This window comes from Chiloscyllium punctatum, chromosome 8 (genome assembly GCF_047496795.1).
Source record: "Chiloscyllium punctatum isolate Juve2018m chromosome 8, sChiPun1.3, whole genome shotgun sequence".
In the NCBI taxonomy this organism is placed as follows: Eukaryota; Metazoa; Chordata; class Chondrichthyes; order Orectolobiformes; family Hemiscylliidae; genus Chiloscyllium; species Chiloscyllium punctatum.
In genome coordinates, this window is record NC_092746.1 from 6,617,207 (window position 1) to 6,639,268 (window position 22,062).

The 22,062-nt window shown below is 40.2% G+C and overlaps 1 protein-coding gene across 5 annotated transcripts in view; it reads left to right on the forward strand.

Annotated features, from left to right (window-relative positions):
• The window catches only part of osbpl3b (oxysterol binding protein-like 3b), a 209,749-nt gene that overhangs the window by 74,246 nt on the left and 113,441 nt on the right, over positions 1-22,062 (forward strand). For all 5 annotated transcript variants that reach the window (XM_072575110.1, XM_072575109.1, XM_072575108.1 and 2 more), the window contains 5 exons: positions 1,640-1,756; positions 8,741-8,794; positions 9,521-9,634; positions 9,724-9,894; positions 21,753-21,885. In XM_072575110.1, the coding sequence (XP_072431211.1) occupies positions 1,640-1,756; positions 8,741-8,794; positions 9,521-9,634; positions 9,724-9,894; positions 21,753-21,885 (589 nt within the window). The remainder of the gene's footprint in view (positions 1-1,639; positions 1,757-8,740; positions 8,795-9,520; positions 9,635-9,723; positions 9,895-21,752; positions 21,886-22,062) is intronic.

Here is a 22,062-nt window from a genome sequence, read left to right on the forward strand (position 1 = left end):
ACCAGTAACATTTGTGCTGTTACACGCAGGCTAAAAGCATAGCATTGTTTATGTGTTCTGTTGCCTAATAACCAAAAGCCAGCAGGACAGTTAATTGTTCAATGTGAAGGCTTACAAAATCTCAAGTTATTCTCCTCAGTGGTTTGTTTAGCCTTTTTGCATTGCAGTTAGAAGTCAACCATTCTGTTAGACTGGAGTCACATGGCCCAAACTGGGTAAGGATGGCAATTTTTATTCCCAAAAAGTATGCGCAGACTAGTTGGCTGATCAGGACAATATCTCCGTCATTTCTACCATATTCTATAATTTATTAATCCTGCAGCTGCTGCTTGTAGCTTCTCCTGTCAGGATATATGTCACTTATGTATCTTGTACCATCCTCTCTCATCCACTGTAAGTGCGGTCAGTCATCCAACTAATCCTACATCAATCCCTGTTTCTGCTGCCTCTATTTGCTTTTTTAGAAGCAATCTCTGTAGAATTTTAGCTTAAATCAAACGGCAGAAGTACTGCTTTTCTTTTCTCGGATCACTTCATAGCATTCTCTTTGTTCTTGATACAATACCAAAGTCTTGTGTTTAATCTGACATCTTCTGTTGTAACTTCTCCTAAAACAACTTGTTCCAAGGTGACTCCATCCACTTCAGCTCTTTCTCTAGTTTATTCAAACATATTCCTTCTAACTACCATTATTTTTGTATTTCAAATGCTAATACACATCCCATATTCTGAACTTACCATTACTCAAGTCCAAATCTGTATTTTTGTATGTCCTCTTCTGTTTCTGCCAGTTGTGCTGTGTTGTCAGAGGACCATGACTTAATGTTCTGGCCTCCAGTATTTATCTCTGAAGTAATCCGATTCTGGATATTTGTTCTGTGTATAGATTGAATAACCCTAATGATAGTACACAGTGTTGTTATACTCCTTGACATTAAAAATATCTGATCCTCCTTCTAGCCTGGTGCTTATTGCTTTGGACTACAGAAAGGCTCTGGATAAATCTCACACCTGTAGTGGCAGTGTCATGATTCAGCAACAGATCAATTAGCTTTTGATGAAACACATAAACACTCTTTAATGGTCTACAAAGTGTGTTTGAGAGTTTGTGTTTACTTCTAAATATGCTTTGGTCATTTGTTCTTTGAAAATATGTATTTTCTTGTTCTGACTGTAGGTCTAAATCTATATTACAAATTTCTGATTCAAATGTGTCACTATCTCTTTGCGTTTTGACTTCCATTTTAATGAGTTGACTCTTTAAACTTATCGCTGTAAAGTGATTACACTCCATTACTTTTAAGTTTGTTCAGTAACTTCACGAAGAATGGGTATCCCAAGTCACTTGGAATGTATCCTTCAGTAAATATTTAATCATGTTATAACTTATAATTCTGTTTTCCCGTCCGTTTTTCTTTCATGTTGTGTACAACCACTGGCTCATTTTTTATCAGGTATTTTACTGTGCATGAAATAACTGCAGAGGCACTTGCAGAGCAGAATGAATTATCAGAAGTCAACTGAGTTCGCAGATTAATAAATTATTAGAAGGGACTAAAATGTGCAGCTCTCTGTAGCCTACTGTGAAATGTTCGTACTTCAAAAAATATCTTGAATGCTTTGATTTTTTTTTGAGCAGGACAGCTGGGAGATTGTGGAAGGACTTCGAGATAGTATGAGTTACATCCAAGAACCTCAGAAGCAAGAAGGCTACTTGCTGAAGAAGAGAAAGTGGCCCCTCAAAGGCTGGCATAAGGTATGCTTTGTGTATAATTGAGGCACTACTGTGGTAAGGCAATTGAACTCATAAAAATATAAGTTCTAAAAATAAGCACTGATATGTCAGTAGATTCATGAGTGTGTATTGTATTTGTGTGTTTCTGTGTATTACTTGTATATAGCAAACGTACGTCTGCATTTCTGTGTTATGAGCAATACATTGTCAGGGTTAGGTAGGAACTGACATTTGGTCCACCTAAACAAGAGACTCTCAAACCAGTTTCAATTGAAGGACCACTTCCCTTTCAGCTGCCCCATCCTAACGCAAACTTTTATAAAAAAATGTAAACTGTCCTATGTAACACTGATGAATTATAGAATCCCAACAGTGCGGTATGGGGCCATTTAGCCCAGCGAGTCTGCACCGGCACACTGAATAGCATCTCACACTATCCCCTTGACCTCTTATTTACCATGGCTAATCCATCTAAATTGCACATCTCTGGACACTACAGACAATTTAGTGTGACCAATCCACTAAACTACACAACTTTGGGCTGTGGGAAGAATCCGAAGCACCCCGTGAAAACGCATGCAGAACGAGGAGTACATGTAAACTCCACACAGTCAACCAAGGCTGGAATTGAACCCTGGTTCCTGGTGCTGTGAGGCAGCAATGCTTGCCACTGAGCCACTATGCAAGTGTGCCATGATGTACAAGTGCTTTGTGTAAAATATGCCTTTAGGGTTGCAGATATTAACTTGCACTGAATCTGTAATTAAAAGTGTAATTAAAAGATGATCATCATGCTGCTATTCAAAGTCCTCTGTGCTTTCTATCTAACTGATGGAGCTAACTTAGGCTGTGCTGCACATGTAGTGTATCTTTTTGCTCCTGCCTCATACACCATGGGGCGGCACAGTGACTCAGTGGTTAGCACTGCTGCCTCATAGTGCCAGGGACCCAGGTTCAATTCCAGCCTCTCCAGTCTGTGTGGAGTTTGCACATTCTCCCTGTGTCTGCGTGGGTTTCTTCCAGATGCTCCAGTTTCCTTCCATAGTCCAAAGATGTGCAGTTTAGGTGAATTGGCCAAGCTAAATTGCCCATAGTGTTCAGGGATGTGAGGTTAGTTGCATTAATCAGGGGTAAATGGAGAGTAATGGGGATTGGAATACTCTTTTTAGAAGGTCAGTGTGGACCTGTTAGGCTGATGGGCTTGTTTCCATGCTGTTGGGACTCTAAGAACTTAAGTCTGCCTGTTCCCCTATTCACTCGGCCACTTACAAGGCCAGCTGTCTTCAGTCAGGACTAGAGAACCACGTGGCAATTCTCTGCACATCCCTTTGGGTGTGGAGACTCCAGTGTGTAGGCTGCGATATAACTGATCCATATTATTGTTTTGGTGCACTTCTATACGTGTGAAGCACAATTGTTAACACAAACGCTGTAGTTCCTTTTTGAAACTCATCCGGATTTCTTACGACACTGCCCATATTGCTACACTTTAAGTGTAGAAGTTCCTCCTGAGTTTCCAATTTTCTTATGTAAATTTGAGGCCTGATGCCTTTTGTACATAGCATACTTGGGAGCAATTTTCTTAACTTTTGTAATTTGTATATTGAAATTCAGAATTTGATATTTTGTCCAATCTGAGATCGTCGTCTACAAATTTCTGTAATATTTGTCTCTAAATTTCTATAAGTCTTGTGTAAAGCAGTAGAGTCATCCCTGAACTTTGTGAGACTTAATTGACAGCTTCTGCCAACCAGATAGCTGTCGAGGCACTTCAGTTTATATTGTACGACTATTGCATATCTATTATTTCTCTTCTACCTACCAGTTGTGTCATCTCCTTGGAGAAATTTAATTAAATAAATCAAAAGACAAATGGCTGCAGAAACTAGGCAGATCTGGCAGCCTCTGTGGATAGAGAAATACAGAAGCTATTAGGACAGATCGTCAAAAACTTGATAAAGAAGTAGATTTTAAGGAATGTCTTTGGGTGGGGGTGGGGGAAAGATAATGAGATAGTAAGGTGGAGAGATTGGGAGGGAATTTCAGCGCACAGGGCTTGACCATATGAAAGCACTGCTGTTTGAGAGTTCAGCATTGGAGTGCAGATACTTTGGAGCATTAAAGGGCTAGAGGAGATGAATAGGGAGTAGCTGAGGCTATGAAGGTATTTGAAAACAAGGATGAGGGAATTTAAAATTGGGGAAGGGAAATTGGCTTATCTGGAAGGGAATGCAGCTTAGTGAGCACAGGTGAAGGGAAATGAAACTTGGTGTGAGTTCAGGGTTTTGGATGAGAACTTCAGGAGCCAATGAGTTGGGACAGGAGCGATAGTGAGAGAGGAGCAGCTTGTGAATGAAGCAGCGACTAGTTTAGTGGCAGCTGCAAGCAAGGTGCCAGGCTGCAGGAAGTAGAGCCGAAAGAGGGCAGGAGACTGTCAATCAGCAGACTCAGCAATGTCATGGAGCTGGAAATAGATGGTTTCTGGGATAGAGCAGCTGATACATAATTGGAAGTTAATTCCAAAGTTGCAAACAGATTGCTGAGCTGGGTTTTCCAATAGATTTGGGGATCCCAACATCACGATTAAATGGGAGTCTCAATGAAGAGTCAGACTATATTCCCTTGATGTTTTCTTGAAGGCTACCTTGTAAATTTCAGGAGCTACTTTTTCGTCCTCAAGCTCTTTTATTTGATAACAAAGGAGTGGCAGATGGAGGTTAGTTTTAGATAAATGTGAGGTGCTGCATTTTGGAAAGGTAAATCAGAGCACGACTTATACACTAACGGTAAGGTCTTGGGGAGTGTTGCTGAAACAAAGAGAGCAGGTTCATTGCTCCTTGAAAGTGGAGTCGCAGATAGGTAGGATAGCGAAGGTTGTGTTTGGTATGCTTTCCTTTGAGTCAGAGCATTAGATATCAGAGTTGGGAGGTCATGTTGCAGCTGTACAGGACATTGGTTAGGCCACTTTTGGAATATTGTGTGCAATTCTAGTCTCCTTCCTATAGGAAGGATGTTGTGAAACCTGAAAGGGTTCAGAAAAGACACACAAGGATTGTTGCCAGGGTTAGAGGGTTTGGGCGACAGGGAGAGGTTGAATAGGCTGGGGCTGTTTTCCCTGGAGCACCCCCAGGCTGAGGGGTGACCATACAGAGATTTATAAAATGATGAGCATGGATAGAGTCAATAGACATGGTCTTTTCCCTGGGGTGGGAGGAGTCCAGAACCAGGGGGAAAATGAGCTGCCAGAGGAAATGATGGAGGCTGGGACAATTACAACTTTTAAAAGGCATCTGGATGGGTATATGAAATAGGAAGGGTTTAGAATGATATGGGCCTAGTGATGGCAAATGGACTAGAGTTATTTAGCATGGATGAATTGGACCGAAGATGCTCTCCATCTCTGACTCTCTATAACTGTCCTACGTTTAAATCCATGTTGAGCAACTATTATGAGATCATACTTCTTAGAATGCTTCCTTGTATTTTGCTTGACACATCCTGTATAGTGAATGTAAGGCTGACCAATCTTTAGTTTATTTATGCACCCCTCCATTGATTTTTTTTAATACTGTTCAATACCCCACTTGACTTGTTTTCAGTCACTTCTGAAAAGATATGCATGGGCTCAATTGTTTGACATACTTCAAAACCTTGGCATAAAACCTGTCAACCCGCAGCCTTGTTTACCTTGAGCTTGAACAACCTCTTCAAATTAACTAATTTATGATTTCAGTTCACTTCACTTTACCATGTCTGGTACTTTTCCATCATTTTGTTTGTGAACAGTTTTGAAAATTAGCCGTTGAGCACTCCAGCAATGTTTCTGAAGTAATTTCTTTTATCTACAATCATCACTTCCTCATTCACTATTTTTAGCAAGCTAAGATCTGTTCGCACCCTTCAGCCACTCCAAATGATGCTTTAGTGTTCTGCTTTGTTTCCCACTATGCTTGTTTTGCAATTCTCCAACCTATCTTTCCAGATCTCAGTTACTTCTTCCGTCCATGATTATTCAACTGCTTTGGCCTGGATTCTGCAGTAATAATGACAGGAAACTGTCAGCATCTGTCAATACTTGTCTGAAACTGACAGCAATTTCTGGGGTCAGCTTGAGCGTTGTTAAATGAGAAAATCAAGTTGCTGTCAGTGATGGTGTGCTCCTCCACAGAATGTGATGTTGAACTCTATGTGGATAATAATCAATTAGAGTTCACTGATGTTACAAGAACCTCAGTCCAAACTCCGGCTCTCTCTTTCTCTCTCCCTCCGCCCCCCCCCCCCCCCTCTCTCTCTCTCTCTCTCTCTCTCTCTCACACACACTCTCACAATTGTAACTGCAACATGAATGTTATGCCTTTATTAAAGAGGACCTTTTACCAGCATGCCAATTCATAGCTACAGACAATATTTATTTCTTGATAAACCATAAAAGCATTATAAAAATGTGTATTCATATATTTCTACTGCTACTGTGCAATTCTTGAACTTCTGCTTTCTGTAAAACTTATGAAAGTTTAAAAATATTCATAACATTTATTGTCTGTGAATATACTTAAATATACAGCGTTGATTGCCCTAACTCTTTGGGGATATTTGGAGATCCTGTATACTTCACACCAATGTAATGTTGGGAATGCTGAAATTCATGCCACAGAGATTACTGACCTTTAGGGCAGCTTTGTTCAAATCAGTGTTGAGCACACCCTTCATTGGCTGACTACAAATTTCAGGCCATTTCTGTAAGTGCTTTGCTAACACCAGCAGTCTGCTGATAATTTCTGACCACTCATGCTTCCCTTTCATTTATTTCATTCTGTGCACATGCAATAAAATAGGCAGATTTTTTAAAAATTCTGGAAGAAACTTAAACACATTTGAAATATTACCATCAACACTTTTACTCAAATTTTTTAATTTTTAATTATTTGTGCTTTGAAATTCCTTTAAAACCATTCCACTTTATTTCCTGGGGATCATGTTCCTTTTTACCATTCATACGCATTCTCGACTCAAAAAATGAAGCCTTTTTCTAGCGATTATAATGGAAACCAGGACTTTGCCTTTGCGCGCACTTCTTTTTTCCTTAAATCCCCTCTTCCAGATTGCAATCATCCTGACCTATACCCCTATTTTTAAAGTCAAGAATTCTGTTTTGTTTTCTCAACTTGCCCTGCTAGTTTCAAAGAAGTCTGTTCCAACAGTCCTTCAGAATTGTATTGTTTGTTATGTTATGGCATGGGGTAAACCCTCCTGCTTCATTTAAAACCAGCAACACACAAAAGGTTTACCCCTTGCAGTAATCTGTAAAAAATCAGAATGACCAAGACCTATTTAAATTAAAAATGATTAACTTTATTTTTCAAGTATAACAGAGAATAACAAACAACTGTTTACCACTCCTTCCTCTAACCTATCTGTTACCTTCCTTTCTATCATACTAGTCGGATAAAACTCCCAGTTAAGATTTACAAAACCACACTTCCTTCTCTCAAGACCAGGCAGCTTTTGTGCTTTTATTCGGATCTTCCTGTGTCTTTTCTTCTTAGGAATTTCTGCATCACAGGTTACGAATGGAAAAGGTACTTTTAAGAGAGCTATTTTTCAAGAAGTTTATTTACAGGCTGGGCTTGGTTGTTCTCCTCTCATCTGTTCAATTTTCCCCGATCTTATACTCCAGAGCATCCGATTATGTCATTGGCTCTTAAGATTGTCAGTATACTCAATTCAAACTGGATTGGAGTTTGATATTTTTTGGGATACAATTTAGACTGATTGGCCGAATTCAAATTTGTTCTTGTCTCCAGGCAATGAGCTAACCGAGCTGTTCGACCAAGTGTTACATTGTTGCCTTATTGAGAACACTTGGTGCTGTGTCTGGTAGTTCTGCTGGTTTTAACTCTCTTAAAGTATACCTATAGCTTCATTTCAGTTAATATTGCCTCTTATTAAGTGATTCACTCATGCTCTCCTGCAATAAAGATTAACTGCAAAATGTTTGCCCATTTCAGTCAACTCCTAAGGTCCGATTATCATCTTCACTGTTTATTATATTTAGTTGGAATAGTTTTGCCACTTTTTAAAATAGATCTAATATTGCAAATTTTATGATTTAATTACCCGTCTGTAGGCATTAATCCCTCAAGTCCACTAATTTCCCTCTTCAATAGAATATTCCTATTGCATTCCTCAGTTGATATGAGAAATGGTGCATGATTCCAGTAAAACAATGTTAAACTTCTTTTTTAAAAATAAAATAACATCAGTTTGGTCAGACATGACCTCCCCTTAACAAAATAATGATGACTGCTCTTGTTTAATTCCTGACTCTCCTAAGTGCAGCTTATGGAGCAGAGGAGACTTGGGGTCCATGATTAAGATATAAAAAGTTATGAAGGACATAGGGTAGACAGGAAGGAACATTTCCCATTGATGGAAGGACCACAGACCCGGGGGCACAGATATAAAGTAGAGGGATGGAGGTTTAGAGGAAATGTGAGGAAAAGTCTTTCTCAGTGAGAGTAGTGATGACATGGCGCTCATGCCTGGAAGGGAGTTAGAGGCAGAAATTCCCTCAACACTTGCAGTTGCAAAGTATACCAGACTATAGGCCAAGTGTTAGAAAATGAGATTAGAATAAATATGTTGTTTTTGATTAGTGCAGATTTGATGGTCTGAAGGGCCTTTTTTCAATGTAAATCTCAATGACCATTGTATTCAAAATAATGGTTAGTTGTGACTCTCTATTTCCAGTACAGGTGCAAAGTTTGCTTAAGACTCCATAAATTGCATGCTGCTTTAAGAATTATGGTTAACATCAGGTATACATATGGGTTTAGATTTTATATATGGTTTGTACTGGAGTGAGAGCTAATCTAATTATCTGCAGGGTCTTTTTGTTGATACTTTGTAGGTACGAAACCAAGATTGTTATGGAGTTATTCTAGTACACAAACCATTTTCTGACTTGGATAAATCTTGAGTAAATATTCTCGTTTTTACTTCCAGCGATACTTCTCTTTAGAAAGAGGGATCATGAAGTACTCAAAATCTCGTTCTGATGTAAGTATAAAATAAAATCACATTTGAAGACTTTTTTTTGTAATGCTGTTCTAGTTGTAAACTGTATAGGAATATCAATGCATTTACTAGATTTTGTTTGAGTAACAACAATAAACTTTTATATTCCTCTTTCTGATTGTGGCTCAGAACTTGCAACTCTGGATATTCAGACTAAATTCTTAACATAAATAGAATTAACTGGTTGCCTTGTATACTTTGTTTATTTTCTGCCCTCTACAAGCTTGAGTTCAAAAGAAGTAGAAAAGTTTTTAAAACTCGCACCAACTACTCTTCATCCATAACTTGTGTGTTTTGTTGACCTGCACTGGGGCTTGAGCCACCTGACTTTGAAAAGTGTAATTCCTGTATTCAAATCTTTCCGTGCTTCAGAAATCTTGTATTGCTTTTTTTTTTTAAAGTGATGCTCAGGTTCTGTACAACTGTGTGTCCTTCACCCTTATTTTAATCTCATTGAACTCCTCTGATATCTCGGTGCATCCAACTCCATACTCTAAGCTTCTTCGCCTCAGATCACTGCGACTTAAAAACCTTCCTGAATTGACTTCAGAAATGTTCTTTGTTTCTCTATGGGTACCTTAGCATGAAAAATATGTTATATAAATTGTTAATTAATATTTGGAATCCTTCGATCACTTCAAATGGGGATCTGCTAATTCTGTACCTGCATCTCAGGGTGAGGTTTGAAATAATGCTGTTTTTATTCAGATTGAGAAAGGAAAACTTCATGGATGCATTGATGTTGGCCTGTCTGTGATGTCGATAAAGAAAAAAGCAAAATGCATTGATATAGATACAGAAGAGCATATATATCATTTGAAGGTACTCAATACTTTTTTCCTAAAGTTATACTTGCTACTCTTTTTTTTATTCTGATGGCTCACACTTTTTAATAAATTTTGCATCTTTAGGTGAAATTCCAAGAGTCCTTTGATGACTGGGTAGCAAAGTTACATCATCACAGACTGTACCGCCAAAATGAAATTGCCAAGTTCCCACATGATATGTCTAATCACTACTTCACAATCTCATCTACTGCAGACTCCCCACCCAGCACTATGGACTCCCCTTCTTTTAGAAAGGTAATCTAATAACTAAAATTTGTTTTTCTCAAATGTAAGAAGTGGAAATTTAATCTAAAGTTTCATGAGAAAATACCGTATGTGACTTTTTTTTGGATCCTATGAGTGATTTTGAAATTGTTATAATCTAATTATTTTCATTCCTTTTCACTTGGTGTTCCATTCAACGGCTTAGCTGAGAATTGACTGAACTTAACCATGCAGCTAGAATCAAAAGTTTTGTTCCTTGGTTGTAAATTTACACTTAGTTGTACAAATTCCAAAGTCCCAGGTTCAACGTTAAGCCCTTGCTGTTTTATGCTATGACACAGTTTGGCCTTGTGGATGTGTGCCAAGCTTCTAGGAATTCTCAGGCTGTCCTCTGTTTGGCTTGTCCTATTATAGTTGTGTTGTCCCAGTTGGATATGTGGTCCTTATATGCTACCTGGCCCAAAAGACCTTTGCCTAATATTTAAGTGGCTTCCTGTCACCACAGACTTAGATATTTACTGCAATGTCCCTTTCAAAGTCCCTGATAACTCCCAGAGTTTGATCCCGCACAGGAGGAATGATTTCCTCTGTGTTTGGCTTACTGAAACTGCAAATATGTTATTTTTTATAATTATTGATTTTATCATATACTGTAAACAAACCTCCATCTGATTCCGATTTACCACACTTGTTCAGTTACTGAATTAATACTCGTCTATGTTGCACACAATTGAGAAGAAACACTAAGATAGCAAGTGTGCAGAATGCACTCTGAATCCGGGCCTTAAATATAAATTGCCCTAGAGTGGCTCAGAAGCATGATCACTGATTAAGCCCTGAATGATGTATCCGCCAGATTCCAACTGCAGCAGGTATGAGTTCAGGAGTTGGGGTCAAATGTGAGTGTAGTGGAGAGGATGAAGGAGAAAGTGCAGGGGAAGCTGAAAGGTCTGAGGGTGAATAAATAACATGGAGCAGATGGGCTACACCCCAGGGTTTTGATGGTGACAGATGAGGATAGTGTGGAGGCATTGGTGGTAACTTTCAGGAAGGTAACTTTGCAGTGGGCTGGAAAATGGCTAATGTAACAGCCCGCATTTAAGAAGGGATGAGGCAGAAGATGGGAAAGTATAGTTTGGTCAGCCTGATCTTGATTGTTGGTGAGATTTTAGAGTCCATTATTAGGGATGAGTTGCAGAGTACTTGGTAAAGTGTATGGTACAATCAGGCTGAGTCAGCACAGCTTTGTCAAGGAGCCCTTCCCAGCTACTTTCCACCCCCCCCCCCCCCCCCCCACCCTCTACCCTCACATTTATCTCTCATTTCCCCTTTCCCTCTCCATATTCCTGATGAAGGGCTTATGCCCGAAACATAGACTCTCCTGCTCCTTGGATGTTGCCTAACCTGTGCTATTCCAGTGCCACCCTTTTTGACTCTGACTCTCCAATGTTTACAGTCCTCACTTTCTCCTATGCTATATGGTCTTATAGTAAGAGAACTAACAGGAGGGAAAACCCTATTTTATTTCAATTTGCATTTGCAACCATCTTCAGCCAGATGTGCCCAATAGCTTATTCATGTCTGCCTTCTCATGTGGCTCCGACCATCACTTGCCAGCCTTGAGTTAGTTTGAGTCACTCCATATGGGTATCAAACAATGGGTGAATGCAGTAGATACATAGTTTGGGAGAAGATTTGTAGCTCGGGTGCTCGTTGTTGTGGTTCTGTTCGCCGAGCTGGGAATTTGTCTTGCAAACGTTTCGTCCCCTGTCTAGGTGACATCCTCAGTGCTTGGGAGCCTCCTGTGAAGCGCTTCTGTGATGTTTCCTCCGGCATTTATAGTGGCCTGTCTCTGCCGGTTCCGGTTGTCAGTTCGAGCTGTCCGCTGTAGTGGCCAGTATATTGGGTCCAGATCGATGTCAACAAACTCTATCAACAAACACATCGACTTGGACCCAATATACCGGCCACTACAGCGGACAGCTCGAATTGACAACCGGAAGCGGCAGAGACGGGCCACTATAAATGCCGGAGGAAACAGCACAGAAGCGCTTCACAGGAGGCTCCCAAGCACTGAGGATGTCACCGAGACAGGGGACGAAACGTTTGCAAGACAAATTCCCAGCTCGGCGAACAGAACCACAACAGCAGTAGATACATCAAGATATTGGGCCGTGATGACATCCCAGCAATAGTTCTCCAGAACTAGTGGTGCCCTTTGTGAAATATCCCAGTGTGCTTATAACACTTGTATCCACCCAACAATCTGGGAATTTATCCAGATATGTCCTGTCTACAAAAATCAAGTCTGACTAGTTACGCCCAATAGTTTATTCTTGATCATCTGGAAATTTATGAAAAATGCCATTGATAGTGCTATCATATGGCACTTAGCCAGCAACATCCTGTACACTGATGCTTAGTTTGCATTCTGCTCCAGTATTTGACTCCCAACCTCTCAACACTCTAGGCTCAAACATGGAAAAAAGGATAAGTGTAAGGGAGGCTGTCTATCCTTGATATGAGGGCACAATTTGACCAAGTATAGTATTGAGGAGAAGAAAGGAAGATTGTGGGAAATCCATCAGCTCAGTTCCAGGATATAGCTGCAGGAATTTCTCTGGGTAATGTACTAGATTCTCTCCTCTTTTCAACTATTTTATCAATGATCGTCACTTCATCACTTCTTCAGAAGTGTGGATGTTCGCTGATGGTTGCAGAACGTTCAGCACTATTCAGACCATCTCAGGTCTTGAAACTATTCGTGCCCATATGTGATACACTTGGGCAACTTTCAGGCTTGCACTGGTAAATGCCGATTGGTGGATGCAGGTGGTATCACACAAATGCCAGGCAATATTAAACTCCAGGAATTGAGAATCTAACAATCTGCCCTCCAGTTCAACTGCACTATCATCCCCCACTATCAACATTGTAGGGCTTCCAATTTACTGGAAACTGAACTGGGCCAGCCATATAAATATTGTAGTTACAATAGCAAGTTAGAGGTTGAGAATTCTGATGTGAGTAACTTAACTCGTGACTCCCAAAAGCCTGTTCACTATTACAAAGCACAAATTAAGGGTGTTGTGGAATACTCTCCATTTGCCTGAATGATTACAGCTTCAACAATACTCGAGAAACTTGGCACCATCTAAAGCACAGTAGTATGCTGGACGGGGCCCATCTGCATTCATTGCTCATTTCCATCACCACTGAGGCACAGTGGCAGCATTGTGCTCCACATCTGCTTTCAGAAGCAGCTTTCAAATCTATACACAGAAATAGGAGGAGACCGAGAGCATTTGGCCTGTTGAGTCTTCTCCATCATTGTATAAGGTCAAGGCTGTTTGTGTTTTTAAAATTCCGTATTCTCATTTACCGTGGATATACATTGGTTCCTCTGCCTAACAATAATCCATCCACCTCTGTCTTAAAAATATTCAATGACCCACCTCCACCACCTTCTGAGGTAGAGTTTCAAAAACTCACAACACTAAAATATGTTCTTCTTCTCTCTGTTCATAAAGTGCTTAATTTTAAAACAGAAAATTGAAAATCGAGCAGGAGGAAGCCTTTTTAACTCTGCTTCACCATTCGGTATCATCTTGGCTGTATCCTGTGTCTACTTTCTCCCCATCCCCTTTAATCCCTTTAGCTCTAAATGTATTAGGCAAGAACTTTCAAAAGTTCATGGGGGCCAGATGTTCGCAAGTAATGGGTGGCTGGAAAATGGGAAGCCATCAAAAATATGATGAGAGTCCAAATATAGTATGACTAGAGGAATTGAAGTTTTGGTTAAGAAAAAAAAAGGAAGCGTATGTCAGGTACAGACAGCAGAATTCGAGTGAATCCCTAGAAGAGAGTAAAGGCTGTACGAGTATACTTCAGAGAGAAATCAGGAGGGCAGAAAAGAGACATGAGATAGCTTTGGCAAATGGGGTTTAGGAGAATCCAAAGGGATTCTACAAATACGTGAAGGACAAAATGGTAACCAGCGAGAAAATAGGACCCTTTAAAGATCCGCAAGGCCATCTGTGGTTGGAACCGCAGGAGATGGGGGAGATACTAAATGAGTATTTTGCATCAGTTTTTACTGTGGTGAAGGATATGGGTAAATATAGAATTAAATAGCGACGTCTTGAAACATGTCCATATCACAGAGGAGGAGGTGCTGGATGGCTTAAATTGCATAAAGGTGGATAAATCCCTGAGACCTGATCAGGTGTGCCCTAGAACTGTCAGGGAAGCTAGGGAAGCGATTCCTGGGCCTCTTGCTGAGATAGCAACAAGTAAGGTGCCGGAATACTGGAAGTTGGTTAATGTGGTGCCACTACTTAAGAAAGATGGTAAGGAAAAGCCAATGAACTATAGACTGGTGAGCAAGATGTTGGAGGGAATCCTGAGGAACAGGTCTTAATTGTTTTTGGAAAGGCAAGGACTGATTAGGGATAGTCACCATGGCTTTTGTGTGAGAAATTTGTGTCTTGATTGAGGTTTTTTTTTGAAGAAGTAATGAAAAGGATTGATGAGGGAAGAGTAGTGGACATGATCTATGTGGACTTCAGTAAGACATTCAACAAGGTCCCTCATGGTAGATTGATTGGCAAGGTTGATTCACGTGGGATACAGAGAGAACTAGTCATTTGGATACAGAAATGGCTTGAAGGCAAAAGACAAGAGTGTGGTGATGGAGGGTTATTTTTCACACTGAGGCCTGTGACCAGTGGTGTATCATAAGGATTGGTACAGGTCTGTTGCTTTTTGTTGTTTATGTAAATGATTTGAATGTGAACATAGCAGGTATGGTTACTGAATTTGCAGATGAGGTGGAGTGGACAGCAAAGAAGATTACTTCAGAGTGCAACAGGATCCAAATCAGTTGGCTCGTGGGCTGAGGAGTGGCAGATGGAGTTTAATTTAGATCAATGTGAGGTGCTGGAAAGGTGCATCAGGGCAGACCTTATACACTTAAGGGAAGGTGCTGGGGAGTGTTGCTGAACAAAGAGACCTTGGAGTAGCAGATTCATAGGATAACGAAGAAAGTATTTGGTATGCTTGCCTTTATTGGTCAATGCATTGAGTATAGGAGAAAGTGATGACTGTAGATGCTGGAGATCAGAGTCAAAAGGTGTGGTGCTGGAAAAGCTCAGCTGGTAAGGCAGCATCTGAGGAGCAGGAGAGTTGATGTCTCGAGCATAAGCTCTTCATCAGGAATGTGGGGGGGGCCCAAGGGAGGCAGGTGCTCAGGAAGGTGAGATGGCTGTAATAGTGGGTTTGCTTCAGGACGTGGCTGAAGAGTTTCAGGGCAGAGGAGATGACCTGGGGGTGCAGTGAGAGAGAGCGATTCACTGAGATCCTTGTAGAGAGGAGGAGAACTGTTTCAAAGTGGGCATCCTTGGAAGAGGCTTCCAAGAGGCCCTGGGCCCCCATCCTCATTCCTGATGAAGAGCTTATGCTCGAAACATTGACTCTCCTGCTCCTCAGATGCTGCCTGATTGGCTGTGCTGTTCCAGCACTACATTTCTTGGCATCAAGTGTAGAAATTGGGAGGTCGTGTTGCAGCTGTACAGGACATTGGTTAGGCAACTTTTGGAATGCTGCATGCAATTGTGACCTCCCTGCTTTGGAAGGATATCATGAAACTTGAAAGGGTTCGGAAAAGATTTACAAAGATGTTGCCAGGGTTAGAGAGTTTGAATTGTAGGGAGATGTTGAATAGAATCGGGCTATTTTCCCTGGAGTGTCGGAAGCTAAAGAAGGACCTTATACCAGTTTATAAAATCACGTGGAGCATGGATAGGATAAATAGACAAGATTTTCTCCCCTGGGTGAGGGAGTCCAAAACTAGAGAGCATAGGTTTAAGGTGAGATGGGAAAGATTTAAAAGGTATCAAAGGGTCAACCTTTTCATGCAGAGGTTGGTGTATCTATGGAATGAGCTGCCAGAGGAAGTGGTGGAGGCTGGTACAATTGCAACATTTAAAAGGCATCTGGATGGGTATATGGATAGGAAGGCAAATAGGACTAGATTAATTTAGAATATCTGGTCAGCTTGGACGAATTGGACAAAGGGTCTGTTGCCTTGCTGAACGTCTCTATTGACTCTGACTACTATATCCAATTCCTTCTTAAAAATATTTAATGATTTGACCTCAACTGCTTTCTATGGCAGAGAATTCCACAGCCTCTGGATGAGGAAATATTTCCCTATCTCAGTCCTAAATAGCCAACTGTGTATCATTAAATTGTGATCCCTTAGTTTGGACTGACACATTCAGGATCTTATACACTTTAATCAGGTCACTCCTCACTCCTCTAAACCTCATTGGAAACAAACCCAGCCTATTTAATCTTTGTTCAGGATGAAGGTTAACAAACTCCTCATTCCAGGCATCCATCAAGGAAAATTCCTCTGAACTATCTCCAGTGCTTTTACACCCTTGAGTAAGGAGACCAAAACTACACACAATATTTGAGATGTAGTCTTCCCAATTCCATGTCCAACTGAAGAATTACATTCTCACCTTATGTTCAATTCCTGTCTGTTAAAAAGGAATTAGCTTTCCTCATTACATTCTGCATCTGCATACTTGCATTTTGTGCATTTCTCTACTTTGGAATTCTGTAGTCATTCTCAATTTAAGTAATATTCTGCCTTTTTACTTTTCCTCCCAAAATGAAAACTTCGCATTTTTCCACATAATGCTCCATCTGTCAGATATTTTTCCCCCAATCTGAATCTTCTTATAGCTGTTTGCAACATCCTTTTGTCTTGTTCAGTATTTCAGTGTTGTCTGTGAATGTAGGTATCATGTCATCACTGCCTTCATCTAAGTTAAAAATCACACAACACCAAGTTATAGTCCAACCGGTTTAATTGGAAGCACACTAGCTTTCGGAGCGACGCTCCTTCATCAGGTGATTGTGGAGGGCTCGATTGTAACACAGAATTTATAGCAAAAATTTGCAGTGTGATGTAACTGAAATTGTACATTGAAGAATTGATTGTCTGTTAAGCCTTTCATCTGTTAGAATACAGTGATAGTTTCACTTCTTTCATGTGTAAATCACAAAACCCTTTTTTTAAAGTTGCATTCTCAGGTTAGCTGTTAACAATGGTGATAGCTAGACTATATGTTGAAGGCGTTAGCTTCCTGTGTTCTCTGTCTATGACCTGATGGTTAAATTGATTCCAATCTAAAAAGTGAGATAACCGAGTTTTACATAAATTCATGCAGTTTTTGAGCTCAGAGTTCTACATGAATGTATGCAGTTTTTGAGCCAAGTGCAATGTAACTCTGCAAGTACAAAAAAATTCACCACACAAAATATGTGTGTGTGTGTGTGTGCGTGTGTGTGTGTGTAGTGCAATGGTGATCACCTGTAATGTGACATGAACCCAAGGTCCCGGTTGAGGCTCTCCCTATGGGTACCGAACTTAGCTATCAGCCTCTGCTCGGCCACTTTCCTCTGCTGCATGTCCCGAAGTCCACCTTGGAGGATGGTCACCTGAAGGTCCGAGGCTGAATGTCCTGGACCACTGAAGTGTTCCCCAACTGGGAGGGAACCCTTCTGTCTGTTGATTGTTGATGCCCAAAGGCATGGTACATAGGGGAAACCTAGCAAAGGCTACGACAACAGATGAATGGGCACCGCACACCAATCAACAGACAGGAGGGTTCCCTCCCAGTTAGGGAACACTTCAGTAGTCCAGGACATTCAGCCTCGGACCTTCAGGTGACCATCCTCCAAGGTGGACTTCGGGACATGCAGCAGAGGAAAGTGGCCGAGCAGAGGCTGATAGCTAAGTTCGGTACCCATAGGGAGGGCCTCAACCGGGACCTTGGGTTCATGTCACATTTCAGGTGATCACCATTGCACTGCACACGCACGCGCGCGCGCGCGCACACACACACAGATATTCCTACACACGCACACACTCTCACATACACACGGACACAGGTACACACAGATGCGCACACAGACACCCACACACACCCTTATAGACACACACACTCCCACACATGCACCCCGTCACAGACTTAAGACATTGTGCACTCACTACACGCGCACACACACACACTCTCACAATCCCCACCCCAGACAGACACACAGACAGACAAAGACCCACATGCACACATATATTTTGTGTGGTGAATTTTTTTGTACTTGCAGAGTTACATTGCACTTGGCTCAAAAACTGCATACATTCATGTAGAACTCTGAGCTCAAAAACTGCCTGAATTTATGTAAAACTCGGTTATCTCACTTTTTAGATTGGAATCAATTTAAACATCAGGTCATAGACAGAGAACACAGGGAGCTAACGCCTTCAACATATAGTCTAGCTATCACCATTGTTAACAGCTAACCCGAGAATGCAACTTTAAAAAAAGGGTTTTGTGATTTACACATGAAAGAAGTGAAACTATCACTGTATTCTAACAGATGAAAGGCTTAACAGACAATCAATTCTTCAATGTATAATTTCAGTTACATCACACTGTAAATTTTTGCTATAAATTCTGTGTTACGATCGAGCCCTCCACAATCACCTGATGAAGGAGCGTCGCTCCGAAAGCTAGTGTGCTTCCAATTAAACCTGTTGGACTATAACGTGGTGTTGTGTGATTTTTAACTTTTCACCCCTGTCCAACACTGGCATCTCCAAATCATGTCTTCATCTAAGTTTGTGACCTTGTATCACCTGAAAGGGCAAAGGTTACAGATATGAGAACTCTGTATCTCCTTCAAACCACACACTGTCCTAATTGGAACAATGTTGCTGTTCCTGTATTGCTTTGACCTGAAGCTTGGAACTCGCTCTTCTACAGTGTTGTTGGTGCTCTTAAACCAGATGTGTACAATGGTTTAAGAAGGCAGTTCGCCATCATTTACACAAACACCCTAAATGAATATAAGCAAAGAAAATTAAATCCTTTGGCCTTCATTTGTGCCTTTTTTCTACATCTTATGCGAAATGTGCATTTGTTTTGTGTTGGAATTCATCTGTTGTTATAGTAATAAACAGCTCCATACAATTGCCACTGATAGCTGATCTTCGAGTAAAACAAGCCTTGGGTATTTTAATATCACTGTTTGCTAATCATTTTGATGTGATGTGTTTAGAACTTCGCAACTTTTTAAAAGTATGTATAAAATTTAAGGTGAATTACATGTAAGAAGAATAGACCTATCTCAAATATAATATCCTGAGGGGGGGGGGTTCTTGATTGGATATGGAGAGGATGTTTCCTCTTCTGTAAGAATCTAGAAATGTGGTGGCACTTTTCAAAAACAAGTGTTACATGTTCAAAACAGATATGACAAAATTGTCTCTTTGAGCAATAGGAACTCTTCCTGAAAGTTTGATTTTTTTTTAAAAGCAGATATTGTTAGAGTCTTTGACTATTTTTGAAGCAGATACTGATAGATTCTTGGTAAGCAAGAGCTGAAAGGTTATCAGAGGTAGGCAAGAAAGTGGATTTGAGATTGTAGTCAGACCTATCATAATCTTGTAAAGCAGATTGAGGGACCATGCGGTCTGTCACTGCCCCTTGTTTGTCCGTTTGTATGATTGAAGGAAATGGCAAAGATGGAAATGAAGGAGGCAAATAATTTTCTGCCTGTATTAAATTGTTGATTTGATTTCCTCATTCGTCACAATATAACGCAAGAGTAACATCCGTTATTATCTTCTGCAAGTTGAGGGTAATTTACATTGTAATTTACTAAATATTTAATAAGTGACCAAAATGTAAGTGAAGAATGGTTGGGTTTCATCTATTTCAATGTAATTGTTTCATTATAAGGGATTAAGAGTTGATACACTTGGATAATGATTAGAAAGGTTTATGATGAGATGCTTAGTTTGATCAATCATTTCAGCAGCAAGTTGGGATGTTGTGTGGAGAAATGAGTGATCTGCTGCAACAAGTCTTAGTGGGCAGGTTGATGCAGTGTGTTCCATTTCACTGCTGTTTTATGACATTTTTTTGCATCAAGCATACAGCAGTTACTAGGGATGAAACAATTTATTTATTTTCCATTGTCTGCATAGTTATCTCTAATCTACCGTAGGTTCTGTCGAATTTTTTTACCTTAACTTATGCACCATCTGTGACATCGCTGAAAAAAGCAAGTGGTAATTTTAGTTTAACACCAACTTTGGGGAACCTATGGGATCAGGGTAAACATGACTTTCTACACCAGTTTTATTTTCCATTAAATTACAAAGTTGGCTTTTACAGTTAGGCTGGCAATGTTATCCCCACTGCCTCAATTGACCCAAAGAATTGTTACTGTGCACACCAAGTACTAATCTACCACTTAAGAATTGAATGAACCGAAATTTCCTGCAGTAAATGGTGGATAACAAACCGCCATATATATTTGACATAATATATATTACACACACACACACACCCCTCTGCCATATGTGGAGCATAAAACGGAATCCACTTTTTATTATTGTGCACTTCCTCCACCAGGTTATAACAAAGAGTTATCTCAAAGATGGCTGACTTCTGTCCCTACCTTGCTTCTCTTCTGCATGTATACTAATCTACGAACCTTGAAAGTGCAGCACTCCTTGATGTACTTAGTTTCACCAGCGCACATCTTGAAGGAAGTTGCGTTCTTGCCTGTATCCAGCCATCACCCAATATCTGTGTTTGTACACTGTTTTTTATGTTGGACCACACATCCCAAGCACTTCACAGGATTTATCAAGCAAAGTTTAACACTGAGGAAATGATGAGGTATGACCTTTTTCTGTGACTGACATGACTAATATAAAATGAACATGTTTCACAAGGTCACAGGGTTGGCTGTGAATCTGGGTGGCATTGTTTGTTTGAAAGGCAAGATTCTGGGAGTGCAGAAGATGATAAACTCTCAGGATAGACAGTGTGACAAGTTGAGATGGAGGTTGAAATTACAGAGGATGTGAAATTGCTCAGTAGAATTTGAAAGACTGATGTTTGTGTCTGTTAGTGTTTGTTAGTGAACAACTTGATATGGTACTTGGGTAGAAAGGAGAGAAGGATGGTGCAAGGTGAGAAAATGCCAGAGTAATTGGAAAAGAACCAAAGTGCAGTTGTGGAGCAAAGGGCACTCCCTGATGATGATATAGTAGTTGGACTTGAGAAATAGTTGATTGAGTTTTGGGCCCAGAGTATCGAATATTTTTTCATTATATTTCGACATTGCACTGAATTGTTTCTTCCAAATGGAAAGAGTACGACAATTTTTTTAAATTGTTAGATTTGGAAAAAGTGACTCTTTTTGTCAGTTTTATAAGGAAATATGGGAAAATTAAGAATGAAAGCTGAAAAGTAAAAGTAGAAAAAAGATGCATGTTAGCAGTAGCACTTTGCATGCTAATGTAAAGATTTACATGTAATACAGTTATCCATCGAATGAGCTTCGGATTTCAGTAGTTCCACAGTAAAACATTGCGAAGGAATGTAGTGTCCCAAGAATGAGAGGTTAAAGGAGAATAATGCATGATAGCTCCTGTTCAAGCTATTGGCCAAGTCCAGGAAATGTCAGAAATACTGAAAATCAAATTGAATCAAAACCTCTGACAACTGTGCACCAAATGTGTGTTTCCAAGCTAATTTTCATTTACAAAAAGAGACAATTATGAACAATGTTGAATCTCTGCTTTATTAAGAGTACGTTTTGCTTCTGTCAAACCTGATGTGCTTTAAAAGTCTTTTTTTTTAAAGTTTGTGCTTTCATATTATGCAGTTCCCTTGAAGGCAAATGCTTTGCACAAAGTTTATCTTTTTTGAAATCCAATTGCTATACTATATTAATACAAAAGAAATCACTATCTTCATTTTCAAAGCAGTAATGAATTTTGATTATTTTTTTCCCAGTTGCAGAGAGGCAGCCTAACTAAGCAGATGTCATTCCACACCAGTCCGGGGTTTCCCCTGGCTTATCCCAACAGCCAGTCTAAGGTGGCAGCATGGTTGCAAAGTTCTGAAGATATAGATAAATGTTCAAAAGGTAAAGCCATTTTTATTTCGATGGAATAGAAAAGGTGACCAAAAACCTATGAAGAATGAATTGGTTAATGACTTTCATTTAAATTGCCCTTAATTTCTTTATCCTCACTATAAACCCCCCTCCGTCCACCTTCCCCCCCCCCCCCCCCAACCAATACCCCTTTCTCTCCCTCGTAAA